The following is a 15,242-nucleotide window of genomic DNA, read 5'->3' on the forward strand; positions in this document are numbered from 1 at the left end:
ACACTAAACAGGCAGATGCAAATTAGTAGACAGAACAGCCACTGTAAACAGTCATATACATGACTGTTTGATTTTGAGACACAGAGCTAATATCTGAGCTGAACAATTTTAAATAAATGTAAATAAATGTCTGACAGGAATAAACCAGCCAAATTAATTGCATTATTGTGATCTTATCATAAGTCTACAAACACATTTAATTTAATTTAATTTAATTTAATTTAATTTAATTTAATTTAATTTAATTTAATTTAATTTAATTTACAAACTGCAAAATCTTCATCTTTTTAAACTATTTGGGTTGCAGGTGTTATATGAACAAACCTCTGTGGATATTATAACATCAAATTTATTTTTAAATTGCATATAATTTCCCTTTTCATAAAGTACAAATAGTTTCATAGAGCCTTTCACCTCAATAATGGATGCAGTGTTTAGTGGTAATGGAAAAATTTAGATTGATGGTCACTTTACAATTTACAGTTATGATGTTGCGTCTGTGGTGCAACCAAAATTCTATGCAATATGATTTAACCTAACTACTTTTTACTTCCACGTGTTTACTTTCCCTGTACACCTGCTAATTTATACAGTTATCCAATCAGCCCATCACGTTGCAACAGCACAATGCATATATATGCGTGATATATATATATATATATATATATATAAAACGCAGATACAGGTCAAGGTCAGTTAATATTCACGTCAAACATCAGAATAAGAAAAAAAGTGTGATTTCTGTGATTTTAACTGTGGCATGGTTGTTGGTACCAGATGGGCTGCTTTGAGTCTTTCACAAACTCCTGATCTCATGGGATTTTCACACACATTGGTCTCTAGAGTTTACACAGAATGGTGCAAAAAACAAAAAACATGCTGTGAGTGGAGGTTCTGCAGACTGTTGGTGATAAAGATCAGAAGAGAATGAAGTGGAACCTGGTGTGGTCTTCTGCTGTTGTAGCCCATTCACCTCAAGGTTGAGATATTTTGTGCATGCTGAGATGCTTTTCTGCTCACCACAGTTGCAAACAGTGATTATATGAGTTGCTATATCCTCCCTGGCAGTTTGAACCAACCCTGCCATTTTCCTCTGACCTCTCTTATCAATGAGGTGTTTCCACCTACAGAACTGTTGCTCACTCAGTGTTTTGTTTGTTTGTTTTTCACACCATTCTGTGTAAACTCTGGAGGTTGTTATGTGTGAAAATCCCTGGAGATCAGCACTTTATGACATCATCAAATCAGCCCTTCTGGTGTCAGCATCCAAAGCATGTTCAAAGTCACAGAGATCACATTTTTGATAACATTTTTATCTTCATTCTGCTGTTATGTGAACATTAACTGAAGCTCTTGACCCGTATCTGCTTTATGTTTTGCACTACACTGCTGCCACGTGATTGGCTGATTAGATAACTACATAAATGTGCAAGTGTGTAGGTGTTTCTAATAAAGTGTATGGTGAGTGTAGACTAAAGATTTTACATCTTGACCTTTGAATACATTTAATTTAATGGGTCTTACAGCAGGAAACAATAATATGCACAGAGCAAGAGACAAACGGAGCAGGAAAACTGGGAAACACTAATCTAACTTACACTAACACATTCAAACGATGTTGAATTGTTCATTAATCTCAGACGTTCTTATGTGGCATCTGTCACTGTAAGCCACTTAATGTTTTTATAAACTGGACAGAAGAACATCGTGGAGATAGAAAGAAAAGTAGTGACCATGTTGAAGTCAGAAACAAGTTTATTCTCAGCGCATAGTTTGGTGTCACACAAGAACTGAAGAAGGAATGGTATGTTGGATGTGATCTTGATTGTAATATGTTTTATTCTTCTATTTTAAGAGTCTTCATGCAGAAATGATACTACGTACTTAATTATGTAAATATTACGTACTTGTCTTAAGGTGAATATTTGATGATTTAGACATGCAGTTTGCATGATATCCAACTGTATGCTAGATGCTTCTCTTACTTGTTAGCAACATTAGGCATTATTAGTTCCAGTGCAAGATTAAAGAAGCAAACTTCAGACACCAAACATGTCTCAGCTGTTGGTTTGGCCAACTATTCTTGGGTTTCACGTGACGTCACATCCACCTCATTAGTTATTCAAAACTTTAGCTGGTGGTCAGCCAAAGCTCAGTTGACAAAGCGTTAGTACGGAGAAGGTGCATTACTTGCATGAAAAATGCCTTACGCTTGCGTTGTTTTAGGTTGTTTGATTCAATCAAACCATGAAACTAATAAAAATTTCTTCAGGGTTCCCCGTGAACTAATAAAAAGGGTGAACGAACACAAGATTTCACAAAAAGTCTTAGAGAAAAGTGGCTTTTGAACCTCTCACTGAAATCGAAGGGAGCCAAGTCGAAGCATGCTTGAGTTCGCAGTGATTGCTTCATAAAAGGTTTGTATATCCCTCTCAGCTATGTCCTTAGTGTTTTCCAAATACTTTTCTTGCTATGTGTCGTTATTTTACAGTACTTTTTTTAGTCATGAAGCGCTAAAGTCCCCAGCTGTTTCTTTGTTTACTCCTCACTCTTCACAAAGTCCATATGCATGAAGGTCGCGACAAAATTCTTACCCAGCCATACAGTTACAATGCGCCATGATCACTTCTCCATCTTGTTTAACTAAGATCCAGGTCTTTAAAGGGGTTTCTGATGATCTTTGTAAATGAGTTACCCGAGAAATAAGAGCAAACACAAGTGAGAATCAAATGAACTGTTGTTTATTTACACTTCAACTTGGAGCACTTCGTTGTAAAGATGTGAATGAAAAGCTTTAAAAAACACTTACACGGGCAAAAACAATACAGGATTCATTCGGCAGCGACTTGATACCGAGGTCCTTTACCCAGCCACATACAAAAAAGTTGTAAGCCTCCATACTCTTCCATGCTTTCATCTGTTCTGTGGTGTAGAAGGATGTCTGCAACACCAGATAGTTCGAGATGTCAGGGAACTTGACTGAAGGGTAGTTTTCAAGATCGTATGACAAATCCTTCTTTCCCAGACTGTAGGGGTCGATTCCATTGCACATAGCAATCTCCTGAATATATCTAAAGCGAGCAGTGGCTTCTAGATTATGAGCATACTCTGATAAGTTATTGCTAGTTGTTTGCACTACAGTAGCCATTTTGGTTTGCTAGACCACCAGCAGTTTTACCGGAAGTGAAATCGCTAAGAAAAGTCACGTGACTGAAACCCAAGAATACTATGCATGGGGTAAGAGGGACACAGTCTGAATTTCGCTCATAAACACTCATTAATGGGGGAAGCTATGGCCTATTGTTTAGACTAGAGAAACAGCTTTGGGACCAAAAGGTTGCTGGTTCAATTCCCTGGACCAGCAGGAATGGCTGAAGTGCCCTTGAGCAAAGCATGTTGAACTGCTCCCCAGGCTAGTCTGGGTATGTTGTACACAGCTCTGGATAAAAGCATCTGCTAAATGCCATTATGTAATGTTATACACTCCCATTTTAATACACAAGCATTTTAACTTCATCAGGCTGAATAACTTAATAAATGGAACACACACACACACACACACACACACACAAAAGCCAAATCCACTTTTCCTGTCTCTCCAAAAAGCTAACAGTTCCACCCCAACAAGGATTTTCACCCACTCTGATATACTATCACCCACTACCAGACACTATTACTCAATCAAACCTGTTTTAACTGTCTTCAAATTTTCTTATTTCTTCCTCCCAATATATTCAAAAAGCGGACACACCCATCGAGGAGTTTACACCTACTCCTGCTTTTCCTGCCCTTCAGTATCTGGAGTCAGTGGATGAGGGTGGAGTTGCATGGGAGGCGGGGCTTCGGACTGGTGACTTCCTCATTGAGGTAAGACACATTTTGAAGCGCTGTCTTTTCTCAAATGCTGGAATTCATTTCTAATTAGTGTTCTTACGAGTATGTCAGCCATAAGGAAAAACCAGCGATGTTTCATCCGTTATCCAATCCAAGGGCCATCTGGTATGAATGGGCTAGCAGAGCCATCCATATGCTATTGTTTACTGTTAACATTTTTTTTTGGAGCCAAGAACAACAGCACCTCCAGTGGGAATAAAAAGAAATACATATGATGTAGAGGTTGGGGCTGATTTCTTTCTAGCTGAGACTGTAGATTTATGCACCTTATCATACATAGCTGCGCCAAGTGATTATAGATCACTCACTCACTCACTAGTCCACTTGCTCCTGCAGGAGTGTGGTGCTTCTGTACAAGGTTCTCCAGTCTGTCCTGTTCCGGGCTGCCTCCCAGGCTGATGTTGGGTCGAGACTCAGGTCCCTCAGGTCAGCAGACAGCTGGTTGGTCCACTTACTCTGGGGTCTGCCCCTGGGTCTCTTTGATTCAGGGGCTGGTTCTAGAAGTAGCCTGGCTGGTTCCAGTGGTAGTGACAGTCTGGCTAGGTGACCAAATATGCAGAGACGGGCTGCCAGAATTTTGCTAGTGACAGGTGATTGGTTGGCATGCTGATGCAGGGTGATGTTTGAGACCAAAAATCCTATGTATACACTTGTTGTCGAAGGCACTGAGGTGCCGTTTCTGTGTCTCTGTCAGGGTCCAGCATTCAGCTCCGGACAAGATTGTATAGTGAAATTCTCCCTAGATTTGTTGTGCACCAAGACTGATACATCCATAACTTGTCATCAGCAGTGATTGTGAAGGCACTTGTGAAGATTGTATTAAACATGAAGTTAACATTGGAGAAACTCAAAGTAAAAAGCCTAAGCAAACATTGCCCATATTCACAATGGGACAAAAAAGGTTTTGTGTGTGTTGGTGTGAGACTACAGTAAATTACAGTATATCACCTAAAAAATGTCATTGATGTGCATGTTGTCTGTGTGTTTTGGACATTTTGTACATGTATAAATTTTCGCTAATAATCTTGGTCCAGCTGCATGATAATTAATTTTCAGGGGGGATTTTTTTGTTTGTTTTGTTTTATTTTTATTTTTTATTTTTTGTAGCTACATTAAGTTTGTATCCCGACAGCAAATTTTGTTCAGCCTGCATCTGGCATTGACTATTTTTAAAATCTGGGCCAGTTTGGTCATGCACAACGGCCCAAACCCAGGTCTCATCATTTGGAAGTTGTGGATTAATTGTCATTCTAGCAAATTGTTTTTAAGTTGCAGATCTCAGCCAGCATGAATGCAGAAAATGTAGCGTGGCTTTGCCTTACTGAAAATGGCACCGGGCCAAATCCCCTTGCTATGGGGGTAGTTATGGTCACTAGTCAGCCACAAAAACTAGACACATAAACTATTTTATGAGTTTGTGTTATTTTAGATAGCTAAATTTAACTACTCTATGAATATGGCTGTTGGCTACAAAATGAATCACTTTATATTTGTAAATGTACTCTATGTAAGTGACAGTTTGGTCCATCATATTTGTTGGAACGTCATGGATATTTCTGATTGACTGAACAGAATTTGAGGGTCTTGAGATATGTGATGCTGCTCTTACACTGATACAAAATAAAGACTTTCAGAGGTCAGCTGCTGCCTTCTGTATGGGACAGCTATTATTATAGAAGCACATAAATTGCTGCACAAAAACCTTCCTCAAGGGCTGCCTTCTGACGGGACACATTTTGACTATTTGAAAAAAAAAAGATAACTGATGAAATAAAAGCAGTATTTAATGAGAAATGAAGATGTCAGCTGTGTTTATGCTGCCTACAGATATTTTTGTAGTTTACTTCCTCAAAATTAGCACCTCTCAGCGAACAGTTTGCTAATGTATGCACACACACACACACACACACACACACACACAGCTTCAGCTTTCTTTCTTTCTTTCTTTCTTTCTTTCTTTCTTTCTTTCTTTCTTTCTTTCTTTCTTTCCACTCTCACGTTTTTCTGTTTTTCACACTAGCTTCACCTCTTCTCAGTCTGCCTCTCCTTCTCTTTTTCATTTTATTTAATCCATCTCCAACTTACTGTTCTTTCTCTTTATTCTCTATTTACACAACTACTTGCAAAAGATAGCAATTACTGAGCACAATAAAAATAACACAATAAAACACAATAAAATAATTGATCAACAGAATTTTATAGCAGGATGGCACAGTGGTGTAGTGGTTAGCACTGTTGTCTCACACTAGGAAGGTTCTGGGTTCGAGCCCAGTGGCCGACGGGGGCCTTTCTGTGTGGAGTTTGCATGTTCTCCCTGTGTCTGCATGAGTTTCCTCTGGGTTCTCTGGTTTCCCCCACAGTCCAAAGACATGCAGGTTAGGTTAACTGGTGGCTCTAAATTGGCTATTGGTGTGAGTGTGAATGGTTGTTTGTCTCTATATGTCGGCCCTGTGATGATCTGGTGACTTGTCCATGGTGTACCCCGCCTCTCACCCATAGTCAGCTGGGATAGGCTCTAGCTTGCCCATAACCCTGCACAGGATAAGCGGTTATGGATGGATGGATGGATGGATGGAAGAAATTTATAACAGTTGAGTAGAGAACACAAACAGCAAAACATACAGTAAATGGAAATGGAAAAATGGTGCTTGAAGTTTCTTGGTTTTAGTTGCATTGAGGGTGAGAACTCCAGTCTACTGGGTATAGCAGTATTCCCAGACAGGAATGCTGGCTGTACTGAAACTGCTGGCAAAAGGTCATTTCAGAGTCAGAGACTGGAACTATACTGTTAGCTAGCTAAGTATGGTTTCAAGATGGGCAGTATTGGGGAAACACTGACCAAACCTAAGCAAAATACAGTACCCTCCTATGCAAATGTATCTATCTATCTATCTGTCTGTCTAATGTGGGTTTAACAATACACAAAATTCCAATTCACTACAATTTTCTTTAAAGTGGTATCTCCAGATGGTACATTTTCAATACAGCAAAAATGGAGCATTTCTGAGTAGATGCCCTGGGTTTCATTTTTCAGTTAATTGAAACCTTCAACATTATAAAAGTGCAATAATTTAAACTTAATAATAAAACAGTGTGATTGATTCAGACTCTTATAACAAAAAAATTACTTAGAATGTAACAAAATTAAATATGGCTCATTTAAAAAGGGGGTGTGACTGAAGCACAGGGCTTTTTCCATTGAGCGGATATATAGTTGTCTTGTCTAAATGCAGCAGAGAGAGAGAGAGATCTGTGGCTCTGTCTCTGTGAAACGTGTCCTGCATGCATGATTTACGACTCTGTTCAGCTTGGCATAAAACTTTCATTGTGTGTGTGTGTGTGTGTGTGCGCGCGCGCGCGCACGCACATATGTTCACTATATGTGTCAGAAAACACTACACAATACAGGGGGCTGCAAAAGTAGGTATCCAGTCATGAAAACAAAACAGTCATTTGCACAAAACATTATTTTATTGATTATACAAACATATCAATAATAAACATATTAATCCCTCAAATATTCAAACTGTTTGCCCCCGGCATTCACATACTCCACTAGTCGAGTGTGGACACCCATGCATTCTCTGACACAAAGGTCTTTATCAGCATCAATTTCCTGGCAAGCCTCCCGTATGAACTGAATCATGGCATCAACAGAACACGGCTTGCATGTGAAAACCCTATCTTTTACACATCCCCAGAAAAAGAAGTCCATAGGGGTGAGATCTGGCGAACGTGGTGGCCAGTCAATGGCTCCCCGATGTCCAATCCACCTGTTGGGAAATTCTTTGTCAAGTAGCGCATTGAGTGCGAAGTGTGGTGGTGCCCCATCCTGCTGAAAGTAGAAGTCGTCCTGTTGCTGTTGTTCGTGTATAATCCTTACTGTATACCTACTTTTGCAGCCCCCTGTGTATGGTATAAAACAATGACCTAAGGACAGTACAGCTCCACAGTCCTCGGTTTGATCTTAAGCTTGCGTTACTGTCTGTGCAGAATTTTGCAAGTTGCGTGTCCATGTGGGTTTCCTCCAGCTACTCTAGTTTCTTCCTACCTCCTAAAAACATGTACTTGGGTATACTGATTGTACTAAATTACCCCTAGGTGTGAGTGGCACCTGATGTGGTCTAATCAAGTGCATATTATTCTTCTTGCTTCGTATTTAATAACATGATTTTTGGGGGACATCTTGCTGACATGTCAGTCAAAGTCCCTCTCATGCCAGGAACTGGTCTTCCCAGGCAGTCTCCCATCCCAGTACTAACCAACTCTTTAAGGCGTATGGGTGCAGCGCCAATTTCCGTTTCGATAGCCCTCGGCCTCTCGCCTATACAGCTAGGGTTACAGTGGGGGGCTAGTCCACAACTGTAACCACGAGAGTTTGACTTCTCCACTTGCATCTGTATTGCAGCGTGCCTTGCCAAATGGTAGTAGGTACCATTTTTATGATGGTCTTTGGTATGACCCAACCACGAGTAGAACTCATGATCTCCCTGTCGAGAGGCGGACACGCTAACCACTAGGCCAACTCACAGTCTTGCTGACATAGGCATCATCTAAGATATACTCAGCATATATAGCTGAGCATATCTTAGATGATGCCCATGTCAGCAAGATACCCCTCAAAATCATGTTATTAAACACAAAGTAAGAAGAATAATATGCATCATGCTTCAAAATATTAGGCAGATGCCTCTCAACACCATCCAACATTAGGGTTATTTTTAAAAACATAAAATGTGTGAAATTCAGATTCCTCACTGGAGTCTGTTTTCACACAGGAGCATGCATGCAACTCATGGTGGGTCTTGTATCTGGAAACAGTGGGCACAAGGCAGGGATACACCCTGGCTTGAACACCAGTCCATCATGCTGTTAGGATTTTGCTGGGATTCGAACCTGGTTCACTGGGGTGATAATCCAGCAAACCCCCACTAGGCCACCAGGGGGATGACTCAAATGCAGAGGCGTGAGGCGGAAGTAGAAAAGTATCAAAAAGTTTATTTACAATATATACAGTCCAAAAAGAAATAATCCAAAACGCTCAGAAGATGAAGGGAAAAATAAAAAATATCCAAAAGTTCAAAGTCAAAACAAAAGCCAAAAAAAACAGAAAAGAAAAGGCAAAAATACCAACGCTCAGAAGATCCAAAAAACAGTAAATACTAAGTCCAAAAAGAAAAGAAAAGTGCAAAACCAAAAAGACAAAGGCAAGGGACACAGTACAGAGGTAACTGGAGCTAAACATAACAGCACAAAGACTCCGTGACAAGAGGACTGAACTCAGGGGTATAAATACACAAACTAATTAAGGACAGGGCGGGGCAGGAAACAGGCAATAAGACAAACACAGAACACAGTGGCGACCTCTGGAGGCCAAAACAAACATGATCAAACAAAGGAAATAACAGCAGCCTCTAGAGGCCAAAACAGTCCCAGTCCTAACACATGCATAACTATCTGGGGGATATTTAAAGTGCCACTTCACCTACTGGAATGTTTTATTTGGGATATGAAAGGAAACTAAAGGACCCTGAGGAATCCCAGGCAAATACAGGAGGAACTTCACATATACAGTAAACCAGGAAGTGGTGGAGTCGCATTGACCCCCACTAAAATTTGATGTCTCACCTACTGAAGTGGTGGTTGAAAAACCATTAATTTTTCAGTTTTAAAACAAATGCTACTTCACATTTTGTCACTGCCACTAATGAAGGTTTATATGACATTTACATTGAATTTGGTTATGACAAACAGTCTTTCGCCATCTGATTGGCTAAACACAATGCACAAACAACTCAATATACAGTAATTATATTCATCCATCCATTATCTGTAACCGCTTATCCTGTGCAGGGTCATGGACAAGCTGGAGTCTATCCCAGCTGACTATGGGCAAGAGGCGGGGTACACCCTGGACAAGTTGCCAGATCATCGCAGGGCTGACACATAGACACAAACAACCATTCACACTCACATTCCTACCTACAGTCAATTTAGAGCCACCGATTAACCTAACCTGCATGTCTTTGGACTGTGGAGGAAACCACAGCACCCAGAAGAAACCCATGCAGACACAGGGAGAACATGCAAACTCCACACAGAAAGGCCCCCGTCAGCCACTGGGCTTGAATCCAGAACCTTCTTGCTGTGAGGTGACAATGCTAACCACTACACCACCATACCGCCCCAGAAATTATCTCATCTCATTATCTCTAGCTGCTTTACACTGTAAACCCGAATAAGTTGAGTTTACTTAAAAAAATTGAGGAAAGTGGTTGCCTTAAAAAAAAAAAAGTAATTATTAATGATTGAATTGAGTACCTTAAACTTACAATTGAGTACCTTAAACTTACAACCTGGACAAGTCGCCAGGTCATCACAGGACTGACATATAGACACAGACAACCATTCACACTCACACCTACGGTCAATTTAGAGTCATCAGTTAACCTAACCTGCATGTCTTTGGACTGTGGGGGAAACTGGAGCACCCGGAGGAAACCCACGCAGACACAGGGAGAACATGCAAACTCCACACAGAAAGGCCCCCGTCGGCCACTGGGCTTGAACCTAGAACCTTCTTGCTGTGAGGTGACAGTGCTAACCACCATACCACCCCAGTAATTATATTACTATGTAATAATATTCTTAACTATTAATATTATTAATAGTTTATAAGGGAGAACGGGTAGACTTGGGACACATTTTCAGTTTTTAAAGATTGTGTGAAATTCTTTGCAGATAGTGTCAAATTCATATTGCATTGGAGAATATTTATTAGACCCTCTTGCCACAACATTAGTTTCTCAGCTTGTCACATATACAGTGTCTTGCAAAAGTATTCATCCCCCTTGGTGTTTGTCCTGTTTTGTTGCATGACAAGCTGGAATTAAAATGGATTTTTGGAAGGTTAGCACCATTTGATTTACACAACATGCCTACCACTTTAAAGGTGAAAATTGTTGTTTTATTGTGACACAAACAATAAAGAAGATGAGAAAACAGAAATCTGGATTGTGCATAGGTATTCACCCCCCCAAAAAAAGTCAATACTTTGTAGAACCACCTTTTGCTGCAATTACAGCTGCAAGTCTCTTGGGGTATGTATCTATTAGCTTAGCACATCGAGCCACTGGGATTTTTGTCCATTCCTCAAGGCAAAACTGCTCCAACTCCTTTGAGTTAGATGGGTTGCATTGGTGTACAGCAATTTTCAAGTTATGCCACAGATTCTCAATTGGATTGAGGTATGGGCTTTGATTAGGCTGTTTCAAGACATTTAAATGTTTCCCCTTAAACCATTCCATTGTAGCTTTAGCAGTATGTTTAGGGTCATTGTCCTGCTGGACCGTAAACCTTTCTCCCAGTCTCAAACCTCTGGCTGGCTCAAACAGATTTTCCTCCAGAATTGCCCTGTATTTAGTGTCATCCATCTTTCCTTCAGTCTTGACCAGCTTTCCTGTCCCTGAAGATGAAAAATATCCCCACAGCATGATGCTGCCACCACCATGCTTCACTGTAGGAATGGTGTTCTCAAGGTGTTGATTTTGTACCACACATGGCATTTCCCATGATGGCCAAAAAGATCAATTTTTGTCTCATTTGACCAGAAAATCATCTTCCATGTGTTTGAAGAGTCTGCCACATGCTGTTGGGCAAACTCCAAATGTGTTTTCTGAAGCAATCACTTTTTGTCTGGCCACTCTTCCATAAAGCCTTGCTCTGCGGAGTGTATGGCTTAAAGTGGTCTTATGGACAGATACTCCCAGCTCCACTGTGGATCTTTGCTGCTCCTTCAGTGTTAACTTTGATGTGTTTGCTGCATCTCTGATTAATGTCCTTCTTGCCCGGTCTGTGAGTTTTGGTGAATGGCCTTTTCTTGTCAGGTTTGTAATGGTGCCATATTCTTTCCATTTTGCTATAATGGATTTAATAGTGCTCTGTGAGATATGCAAAGTTAGGATATCTTTTTATAACCCAACCCTGATCCATACTTCTTTACAACTTTGTCTCTGACCTGTTTGGAGTGCTCCTTGGTTTTCATGTTGCTTGCTTAGTAGTGTTGCAGAGTCAGGGTCCTTCCAGAACAGGTTGATTTATCCAGAAATCATGTGACAGATCATGTGACACTTTGATTGCAAACAGGTGGATCTTAATCAATGAATTATGTGGCTTATGAAGTGAATTGGTTGGACCAGCTCTTATTTAGGGGTTTCATATGAAAGGGGGTGAATACCTATGCACACTCCAGATTTCTGTTTTTTCATTTTAATTATTGTTTGTGTCACAATAAAGCAACAATTTACACCTTTACAGTGGTAGGCATATTGTGTAAATCAAACGGAGCTATCCCCCCCCCCAAATCCATTTTAATACCAGCTTGTAACACAGCAAAACAGGACAAACACCAAGGGGGATGAATACTTTTGCAAGACACTGTACAAGCCTACAGGTTTCACTTTTTCTGTCATTTTTTTTGCAGGGAGACATGAGACATTGAGGGCAGATATGGGACATTATGTTGGGAGACTTGGGACATAGTGGGGAGACATGGAAGAAAAATAATATACCTAGGTGTCATATCTGCATGCATTCGTGCTAGGCGCACTTCAAGTCTCTACTCACATGCACGCCACACTCTGGCTGACAAGGACGAATTACAGACACCTCTTCGTGATCAAAGCACAATCATAGCATGTACATATGACTTGGATAACATACAGAACTTTGTGAAGTAATACATTCGGTGCCTTGTTTCTGACCTTACCGAGCCTTTGTCAGTATTGTCTTCCTGGTTTTTGATTCACGTCTGTGTTTTGGATTATGCTTTTGTCTCTGCCTTGTCTAGTCTGTTTGTGCCTCGCATGACCTTTGCTTGTCTACTGTTTTGGATTCTGCCAAACATTTTGGACTTGTATGCCTGCTTGTTGTTGCTTTGATAATAAAAACTCTTCCAGAGTTCATCCATTCATCCACCACCACCATTACTGACAGATTACGCCACCAAAACATGGATGTAGTGGAAGAGAGCAGGCACACTGCTTAAAGCCACATCAGGGTATCCATTCCTTAGCCTGTATTGGTAATTTTTCTGTGGCAACAGATGGTGAGGCCTTTGCTCGAGTTCCTCCAGAGGCCGACACAGCGGCAGAAAAGGCCTTCACTCCTGAGCTCCCTCCAGAGGCTGGTGTGTCAGCAGACAGGGAGACCTTTGCTCCTGAGCTCCCTCCACAGGCTAACACAGTGGCAGACAGGGAGGCCTTCGCTCCTGAGCTCCCTCCTGAGTCCAGTGCAGCAGTAGACAGGGAGGCCTTTCCTCCTGAGCTCCCTCCACAGGCCAACACTGCAGCAGATGGGGAGGCCTTCACTCCTGAGCTCCCTCCAGAGGCTGACACAGTGGCAGAAGGGGGGGCCTTTGTTCCTGAGCTCCCTCCTAAGGCTGATGCAGTGGTAGACAGGGAGTCCATTGCTCCTGAGCTCCCTCCACAGGTTGACACAAAGAAGACAGGGAGGCTTTCACTCCTGAGCTCCCTCCAGAGGCCAATGCAGCAGCAAACAGGGAGGCTTTTGCTCCTGAGCTCCTTCTTGAGGCTGACAGGATGGACTCTGCTCCTAAGCCAACTCCATAGGCCAACAGGGTGGCCTCCACTCCAGATTTCAGCGGGTGTGAGCTTTTTGCCCCACTGCACAGCATCGAAGATGTCATCACTCTGCTGCCTGGCTTCAGTGGGGACGAGTTCTTTGCTCCATTGCTGGGTGTTGAGGGCATCAGCACCCCACCACTGGGGTTCAGCAAAGATGAGATTGTCGTGCAAACAAAGCTTAGACCAGTCTCTGAGTCCAATCCCATGCAAAGATCAAGATTCACGTCCGAGTTCATGCCGGTGCTAATGCCAGAGTTCATGCCAGAGTCCACGCCCATGCTGACACCAGAGTCAATGCCCATGCTCAAACCTAAGTCCACGCCTGAGTCCATGCCCATGTCTATGTCCGATCCCACATCTATGCCTGAGCCCATGTCCATATCTATGCTAGAGTCCATGTTCATGCCTATGCCCATATCTGAGTCTACGTCTAAACCCATTCCTAAGCCTCCACCTGCATCCATGACCCAGTCCAAGCCTGAACCAAAGCCTTCACTTGTGTCCTCACCCCATTCAAAGCCCAACTAGAACCCCAACCTCTGCCCCAACCCATCTTCTAGTGCCACATCCTCCCCAAGCCAGAGCGGAGCTCCATGGGGACTTTGTCCAGTGCCAGGTGCTCACCCCCAGGGCCAACAAAGGTTTTTAGCTCTTTTTTTTTGGGGGGGGGGGGTGTCTGTCACATCCATGTGTGTTTGCTCTAGGTGCACCGCATCTCTACTCACATGCACACCACACTCTGGCTGACAAGGACAAATTAGAGACACCTGTTCATGATCAAAGCGTAATCACAGCATGTGCATATAAGGACTCAGACAACACACAGAACTTTGTGAAATAATACATTCAGTGCCTTGTTTCTGGCCTTACCGAGCCTTTGTTAATATTGTCTTCCTGGTCTTTGATTCACGTCTGTGTTTTGGATTCTTCCTTTGTCTCTGCCTTGTCTAGTCTGTTTGTGCCTTGCATGACCTTTGGATGTCTACTGTTTTGGATTCTGCCTAACATTTTGGACTTGTATGCCTGCTTGTTGTTGTTTTTATAATAAAACTCTTTGAGTGATTTACATCCATTCATCCACCTCCACCAGTACTGACCCTAGGCCTGCATGTGTAATTTTGATTTATTATCAAAACTTGTAACATATGAATTGTATGAACACATAATACTGGTACAGTGATAGAAAAAATATCAGTTTACCCACACCTGACTAGACAAAGCAGTTCCATTCTCAAGAAGGAGTGAAATAAGCTTCATGCTCATGCAGGTACATTCCTACATTTTTAACAAAACTTTTTAAACCATTTTATATTTATAAACCACAAAAAAAAAAAGCCTGTAACATGAACTTTCCCAACTTTCCCCATCTGGACATTTTGAAAAAAAAAATCCTTAAATGTTTTTTTCCCCAGAATTTAAATTTAATAACTAATACTTTTATCTGGTAACTCTTGGCTACATACTTTTAATTCCGAACAAATCCCGAATTCACGAGCATACATTACACCATAGAATGTCTGAGGACTGCAAGGTAGAAAATACAATTTTTGGTTGACAAAAATATTTAACTGCACAAACCTTGCTGCAGTGTCCACCTTCGTGGTTACAAAGGAAGTAGATTACTCTAAGAGGCAACATCTAACTTCTGATATAATCTAAAACCTGATTGGTTGAAATTAATTTATTGGAATACAAACTGTCCCA

The 15,242-nt window shown here is 41.4% G+C and overlaps 1 protein-coding gene across 1 annotated transcript in view; it reads left to right on the plus strand.

Moving 5' to 3' along the window:
- LOC132887853 (SH3 and multiple ankyrin repeat domains protein 2-like) overlaps nt 1–15,242 on the plus strand; it is a 264,197-nt gene that overhangs the window by 135,484 nt on the left and 113,471 nt on the right. The window contains exon 15 of the mRNA XM_060923589.1: nt 3,743–3,867. Within this exon, the coding sequence (XP_060779572.1) occupies nt 3,743–3,867 (125 nt within the window). The remainder of the gene's footprint in view (nt 1–3,742; nt 3,868–15,242) is intronic.

This window comes from Neoarius graeffei, chromosome 6, assembly GCF_027579695.1.
Source record: "Neoarius graeffei isolate fNeoGra1 chromosome 6, fNeoGra1.pri, whole genome shotgun sequence".
Taxonomy (NCBI): Eukaryota; Metazoa; Chordata; class Actinopteri; order Siluriformes; family Ariidae; genus Neoarius; species Neoarius graeffei.